Raw genomic sequence first — 7,704 nt, 5'->3', positions numbered from 1 at the left:
AATCACAGGTTTGGGGTCAGAAAGGACCTCAGAGGATAAGCCTCACCCCATCCTTTCCTCGGGAGAGGAGTGAAGTGTCTCCGGAAACAACTGCTCCGCTGCAAATAGTTCACCCTCGGAGTATCACAGGAAAAGCCATTCCGGCTTCTCTATTTGAAAATAGTTACCATATTCTCCCTGTTTGCGTCTTAAAAAAAAACAAAACCGTAAGTGGCACATGAAATGCTGTAATATACAAATAAAACAAAAACTAAATGCTTGCTCACATAAATCTTAGGTATTTCGCGTAAATCTCTGCAATCCCTCTATGAAACCGTGGGGACTCCTAACACCACGCGAGTGAAAATATCCTGCAAACTGCAGGGCTGTGTCCACGTGCGCTACGGCGTGCGCGAGTTTCAGGTATCTGGGTGCTTCCTGAAGGAAACCCATGGATTCCTGACTGCTTTCGGGTTCTTATAATGTATCGGGGGAAGAATCGCGCGGGTATTTTCCATCCGTTCCTAAAGAAGCCTGGGTGCGGAGTTCTCCTCCCCAGAGACCACGCCCAGCGCTCCCGGGTGGCCGCAGCAGCTTCCCTGAAAATCAGCCACTTGCAAGGTTTGTTGAAATCATCAGGTTGTGTGCACACATGTGTAAAAAGAGGGAAGCGGGCGGTAAATGTGCTGCGGTTGGTGGTATCAAGCAGGAATTTAGTTTGGTGAGGATCCAGGCAGCTTGAAGCTCCCCGCTGCCTAGCAAGCGGCCTCAGCAAGTCAGTCTCGGTGTTAGTTTCCAACTCATTCTCTGCTCTTCGCCACCCACACACTGCAACACGTTAAAAGCATCCGCGGCTTCATTCCCAGTAAAGAAATGTGAAAATCTAGAAACACTAACAGTCAGATCAACTGCTCTAAAGGTTTGGAAATGCTAAACCAACACCTGCAGTAGTGCCGCAGTTTCACGACTGTGTGTGTGTGTGTGTGTGTGTGTGTGTGCGCGCGCGCGCGCGCGTCCGCACATTCCCTATGTGTTGAGAAGCAGCATATTAAAGAAGAAGAGCAATAACGAGGAAAAATGAAGATGAATTGCAGAAGGTGCCAGAAATAGCCAGAAAGAAATTAAAACTCCTCCATACATACTGCAGACACACAACCTAACCTATTTACTTGTACCTAAAATCCCTTAGCGGCACCGTCACCATAAACACCAAGGGGGATCGTTAAGGAGGTCCCTGGTGGGAAAAGAGCGCGTTGGGGGTGGGGTGGGGGCGGCAGGGTGTCTACGAGGTGCCGGGATTCGGAAAACTAGGGTGTCGAAAGACAGCAAGAACCTGTTTTGGGGACACTTAAGGATCCAAGTGATAAGGAGTCTGGGCGGTGCAGGATAAGAGGGGGGTGCGTGGGTGGATACAGAAGGGAAATGGGTGAGGGGGCACGGGATCTCAGAGAAAATCAGGGGCCTCTGAGCAGAGTGTAAAGGACGAGGGCCGCAGCTCCCCGGCCCGCCGCTCGCCCCCGCCTTCCCTTTTGCGCAGAATCCTCGCCTTGGCTGCAGCAGCGCGCTGCCCCCACTGGCCGGCGCGCCGTGATCGATCGCAGGCTGCGTCAGGATCCTCCCGGCGTATAAATAGGGGTGGCAGGACGGCGCCGAGCCGCACACAGCCATCCATCCTCCCCCTTCCCTCTCTCCCCTGTCCTTTCTCTCCAGGCTCCGACCGCCGCCGCGGGCCGGGGAGCCACCGGCCGCCACCATGAGTTCCTTCAGCTTCGAGCCGTACTACTCGACCTCCTACAAGCGGCGCTACGTGGAGACGCCCCGGGTGCACATCTCCAGCGTGCGCAGCGGCTACAGCACCGCGCGCTCGGCTTACTCCAGCTACTCGGCGCCGGTTTCTTCCTCGCTGTCCGTGCGCCGCAGCTACTCGTCCAGCTCCGGCTCGTTGATGCACAGCCTGGAGAACCTCGATCTGAGCCAGGTAGCCGCCATCAGCAACGACCTCAAGTCGATCCGCACGCAGGAGAAGGCGCAGCTCCAGGACCTCAACGACCGCTTCGCCAGCTTCATCGAGCGCGTGCACGAGCTGGAGCAGCAGAACAAGGTCCTGGAAGCCGAGCTGCTGGTGCTGCGCCAGAAGCACTCGGAGCCGTCCCGCTTCCGGGCGCTGTACGAGCAGGAGATCCGCGACCTGCGCCTGGCGGCGGAAGACGCCACCAACGAGAAGCAGGCGCTCCAGGGCGAGCGCGAAGGGCTCGAGGAGACCCTGCGCAACCTGCAGGCGCGCTATGAAGAGGAGGTGCTGAGCCGCGAGGACGCCGAGGGCCGGCTGATGGAAGCGCGCAAAGGCGCCGACGAGGCGGCGCTCGCCCGCGCGGAGCTCGAAAAGCGCATCGACAGCCTGATGGACGAAATCGCTTTTCTGAAGAAAGTGCACGAAGAGGAGATAGCCGAGCTGCAGGCGCAGATCCAGTACGCGCAGATCTCCGTGGAGATGGACGTGTCCACCAAGCCCGACCTCTCCGCCGCGCTCAAGGACATCCGCGCTCAGTACGAGAAGCTGGCCGCCAAGAACATGCAGAACGCTGAGGAGTGGTTCAAGAGCCGCTTCACCGTGCTGACCGAGAGCGCCGCCAAGAACACCGACGCCGTGCGCGCCGCCAAGGACGAGGTGTCCGAGAGCCGCCGCCTGCTCAAGGCCAAGACCCTGGAGATCGAAGCATGCCGGGGCATGAACGAAGCGCTGGAGAAGCAGCTGCAGGAGCTGGAGGACAAGCAGAACGCAGACATCAGCGCTATGCAGGTGTGGCACCTCCCGAAACACAGGGGGGCGGGGGACTCGAGCACGGGGGAGAGTTGGTGCGCCCAGAAAGTGGAGACCAGGGGTGGTGCGGCTGCTGGCAGCTCTTGGGGATAAGGCTTGGCTCCTGGGTGACTGTGTGGGAGGGGTGGGGCACTTGGAGGGCGTGAGGGCGCCACTGTAGTCTGGGAATGTGCTCCTTGCAGCTGCACCCGAGTTCCGCATTAAAACTAACCCGCCTGTGTTGGGTGGGGGAGGGGAAGACGTGGGAACTGGGCGTTGCCTCCGGCCTGCGGTGAAATTTGTTCTCTACTGACCTGCACTAACCACCAGTTACTTTGCAGCAACTATCAGATCATCTGGTTAATAAATAGTAGAGTGAATAACTCCCAATTAATTCTGAAAGGTTACTGTGACCAGCATGTCTTATGAGTAGTTATACCAACCACTCCCTTCCTTTATTCAGTAGGTAGACAGGAAAATAGTTCATTGTTTTAGGTAGTTAACTAGTAATGTTCATTCCTTTTTACTCTTTTTCTTTGTACAACATTTCTATTTAAAACATCTCCATCTTCTGGGAGATAGAAAAAGTAAAATTTAAAAAAGATCTCCATTTTAAAAGATCTCCATCTTCTGGGGAGTAGAATTTTTTTTTTTTTTTCCTTCTAGGGAGTAGAAAAATGATTTAGGTACACAGGAAATATTTTAGAGAGAATAATTTTTTCTTATCTTGCTATTTTCCTCTGTAAAGAAAGGCATTAGTTTCTTGGCATGTAACCCAGCTAAAGAAGATTTAATCAGTGAGTGAGAAACAGTTCTATCATCTTAGTTTCCTTGCAGGTATTTTCTGATGATTATTAAGCTGTATTAAGTAAAGAAATAGAAGAAAAGAATTTTCTTCCATTTTGTTTTTCATCGCAGGCTTCATTAACTTGGGTATTTTAGGCAAGAAGGTTTTTAAAAAGATACAGAAAATTATTCTAGGGGAGATTTTATCAAAGGTGTGTACCTTGATTTTAATTGAAACTAGGCCTTTACAAGTACACTACAGTAAACTAATAGAAGATATTTATGCTTGGATTTTTTTTTTTCATTTTTGTCTTCAAACAGGACACAATCAACAAATTAGAAAATGAATTGAGGACCACAAAGAGTGAAATGGCACGCTACTTAAAAGAATACCAAGACCTCCTCAATGTGAAGATGGCTTTGGATATTGAGATTGCAGCTTACAGGTGAAAATAGAGGGGCAGAGACAGCAGCCATTAAACCTTAGGAAGAAAATCAGATCCCATTTAAAGTTATGTTGGATCAGAAGCCTTCAAGAATAGTCCTTTGAAATAATGAAATGTTAGTTTTTGGCTTCTTCCAAGAAGGTATTTAGATATATAAGAATTTAACCCTGTAGTTAGGAGTCTTGCTTTTAGCTTCCCATTACATTTTAAATCTGATAGGACGATTTAATGTGTTTCTGTTGCTGTTGTTACTGCTTTCTGGTCTCCATCACAAAATCCCCAGGCATTAAGTTTTGATAAATCCCAGCCCTGCTCCTGCTTCCCTTTGCCTTTAGGGTGCTCAGAGCAAGTTGTGAAACACAAGTTTCTTTTAACCTCTCCTTCCATCTGCATCCCCAGGAAACTCTTGGAAGGCGAGGAGACCCGGCTCAGTTTCACCAGCGTGGGAAGCATAACCAGTGGCTACTCCCAGAGCTCCCAGGTCTTTGGCCGATCTGCCTATGGCGGTTTACAGACCAGCTCCTATCTGATGTCCACCCGCTCCTTCCCGTCCTACTACACCAGCCATGTCCAAGAGGAGCAGATTGAAGTGGAGGAAACCATTGAGGCTGCTAAGGCTGAGGAAGCCAAGGATGAGCCTCCCTCTGAAGGAGAAGCCGAGGAGGAGGAGAAGGATAAGGAAGAGGCTGAGGAAGAGGAGGCAGCCGAAGAGGAAGAAGGTATGATAAGAACCAAAGCCCTGCAACTTCAAGTGCAAACTGGGTGTGGATATTTGTTAGGAGGTGGATAAGACAAATGAAGCCTTGCTTATTTATTCATATATGATTTTAGAATCATGAATAATTTTTCTGCTTGTTCAACAAAGCTTTCCTAAGCACCTACTCTGAATGAGGTCAAAATTGATCTCATTGGTCACTTGGTCAAAAATTTTATTTTTAAATATATTCTTTTAACACAACAGCTTGGTGTCCTGAGGAACAAAAATAGATACCAGACACATAAAAAAATAGTGAGGTTAAAATCTTAGGGAGGAGCAGAGCTTTCCATGCCTAGAAGTGGTCTCATTCCATTTAAATACGTGTTCAGTGGCAAATTATTCATGGCAAGCATTGTCTGTTACATGTGCTTTTGGAGAGAGTGGAGCTGGGAGGTTTTGGTGAGCATTCTGACGGTTTTATCTGTGTTTACAGATAAACCTTAGCAGACGTGTTTTGACTGGACTTACTTTGGATTTGGATTTTGTACACTTTCTTTTTATGTTCAAGCTGCCAAGGAAGAGTCTGAAGAAGCAAAGGAGGAAGAAGGAGGTGAAGTTGAAGAAGGAGAGGAAACCAAAGAAGCTGAAGAGGAGGAGAAGAAAGTGGAAGGTGCTGGGGAGGAACAAGCAACTAAGAAGAAAGATTGAACCCCCATTTCCTTAATTATTTCAGGAACAATTCTCCCGAAATCAGGTCAACCCCATCACCAACCGACCAACCAGTTGAGTTCCAGATCCTATGTGAATTAAAAAGTCAATATATGTATAATTCTGAGATGACTTAGGTTGGACATTCAATGTTGTGCTATGAATTTCCTCTTTATGCAGAGTATCTGTTTCCTTGCAGAGTGGCTTTCTGGCTTGCTGCCAGCCTGTGCATGGTCCACGCTTATGAGTTCAGGAACTATGGCAATGTGATTCATTCAGATGTTTACAATAAAAAACACCACATGAGTAAATGAATTCACTAATGTTAATGTTAAACTTCATGGAAAAATAGTCCCTTGAACCTTTGGTGGTTAGCAGTTAAAGACCTTGAGTTATGTGCAATAAATAGTAAATAAAGTTATACCGAATGACGTATTTTTTGCTGTGGTTGTTAATTAATTAAAATACCTTAAAGATGGCACCGGTATAAAGTATATACCAGTGGACTACTGACCTCCAATTTTTTTAAGAACTCAAAATTTTAACAATTACCAATACTTTTCTTTTTGTTCCCTCATTGGAAATTCCGAGGGATACAGTTAGGTCATAACTACTCATGAAATCTCTCCCCTCAAAAATGTTACTGATAATAAACATGAGTAAATGAGAAAGTCTATAAATAGCAATAGACTTTATCCCATAGCACATACTGTGTTAGGTTTGGAGATGGCTTTCTAGGGAGCGATTCTGAAAATATTTGACAGATATACTTGCTATGGTAAATAGGTCATTTCAGAGTCCAGAGTGCTAACCATTACACCATGAAACCAGGATAAATAGGTCATTTCAAACTGATATGTCATAATGCAATATGGATAGAATATGAATCCCATACATTCATCCCTGTAACTGTATTTTAAAATATAGTCTAAATATCATGGGCAGAGGTTAAAACCTGAGAACATGGTACAATCAGAAGGAATGACTTATCTATATATAATTTCAGGAGAAGGGACTATCAAAGGTTATTTGCCACTCCCTTGCAAACATATTGCCTGCAATTCTGAGCTCATGATTTAGTGTGCTGTTAAGCGTAATTCTGTTGCCTCAAGTAAATAGCATTTAATCCCACACACTTTCAAACCTTTAAAAACTACAGATACAGGTAATGAAATTATGAGTCACTTAAGGGGGGAGGTAATATGCTTGTATGTTACATTGACATAGCTCTGCATGTCTCTTGGAAAATATTTGGATTTCAATGATAGCTTGACCGGTTGGACATTGCATCAAATACACACCCCATATGTCCTCTCTGTCCATCGTAAAGTTATGAACGCTCTTGCACTTGCATTTGATATGGAATAAATATAGATATTATTGATTATCTGCTGTTCTACCTTTATTCTGAAACAATTGCTTTGTCAGCTAATTTCATTCAATATTTGTTTTTTAGACAATCTTTGTAAGTTATGGATTTAACTTGAAACCGAAGTGGTCTCCATTTAAAGTTACTTAATCCCTTTGTACCACCTATTTCTAGTTAAATATATGTTACTATGCAAATAGGTAAACTGTTTCTTTGCCATGATGGTATGGACTGGAACTATGAACGCTTTCAATGTATTGGCTTCTGTAAAGAGGAGGCATCTCCTCAGAAACCAAGCTTTTCACATTTATGCTTACTAGACATGGGATGATGTACATGGCAAGTCTCAGACAGATGCAGGCTACATGCAAAAAGTAACTTAAGCCAAATGAAAATCGCTGGATGCTCTGAGAATTACTTGGTTGAAGTAAGAACACTGTACCATACTCTACCCTGTGTGCCATAATAAAATACTAAAAAACCTAAACTGAATTTGCAGTCTTTTTTAACATTTCCCCAAATTTTGTGCTGTGATCAGTGCCCCTTTTCCCTCTGCTCTGCCTAAATCTGTGGTTCTCTTTCAGTACCTCCTCTCTTAGCGAATGATCCCCTCTCCCTAATCATCTGATTCTGTTAAACAGACCCTTGAATGACAGCCTACCTCCCTTTAGCACTCCTCTGCCCCTCTGGAATAACCTATCACCCAAGTTATAGTGATAACACCTCCATGTTTTAAATCCTTCCACTTCTTTCAATTTATACTGCCACCACTCTAACCTTCTCCCAGGGCCTACTCTTGGTCTCCCTCAGTTAGCACCCTACAGCAGGCTAATCTTTTAAAAAGCAGATTTTGATCATGGAATCCCCCTGCATGAAACCCTCTAATAACTTCCTGCTTTTAATATGAAAACCGGAATCT

At 46.0% G+C, this 7,704-nt stretch overlaps 1 protein-coding gene across 1 annotated transcript; it reads left to right on the top strand.

The window, feature by feature from the left end:
- The first annotated feature begins 1,543 nt into the window (after window positions 1–1,543).
- NEFL (neurofilament light chain) lies at window positions 1,544–7,272 on the top strand. Its single transcript, XM_003937184.4, has 4 exons — window positions 1,544–2,779; window positions 3,887–4,011; window positions 4,411–4,730; window positions 5,277–7,272. Exons 1-4 carry the CDS (start codon window positions 1,733–1,735, stop codon window positions 5,414–5,416), a joined length of 1,632 nt encoding a protein of 543 aa, XP_003937233.1. The 5' UTR covers window positions 1,544–1,732; the 3' UTR covers window positions 5,417–7,272.
- The last annotated feature ends 432 nt before the right edge of the window (window positions 7,273–7,704 follow it).

This window comes from Saimiri boliviensis, chromosome 13 (assembly GCF_048565385.1).
Source record: "Saimiri boliviensis isolate mSaiBol1 chromosome 13, mSaiBol1.pri, whole genome shotgun sequence".
Taxonomy (NCBI): domain Eukaryota; kingdom Metazoa; phylum Chordata; class Mammalia; order Primates; family Cebidae; genus Saimiri; species Saimiri boliviensis.
The sequence above is the reverse complement of the archived record's forward strand: the minus strand, read 5'-3'. Positions and strand labels throughout refer to the sequence as shown.

Coding starts and splice junctions, on each gene's coding strand:
- NEFL (XM_003937184.4), top strand. CDS start 1,733: ATGAGTTCCTTCAGCTTCGAGCCGTACTACTCGACCTCCTACAAGCGG. Junction 4,012..4,410: donor ATTGAGATTGCAGCTTACAG/GTGAAAATAGAG, acceptor CTGCATCCCCAG/GAAACTCTTGGAAGGCGAGG. Junction 4,731..5,276: donor GGCAGCCGAAGAGGAAGAAG/GTATGATAAGAA, acceptor TTTATGTTCAAG/CTGCCAAGGAAGAGTCTGAA.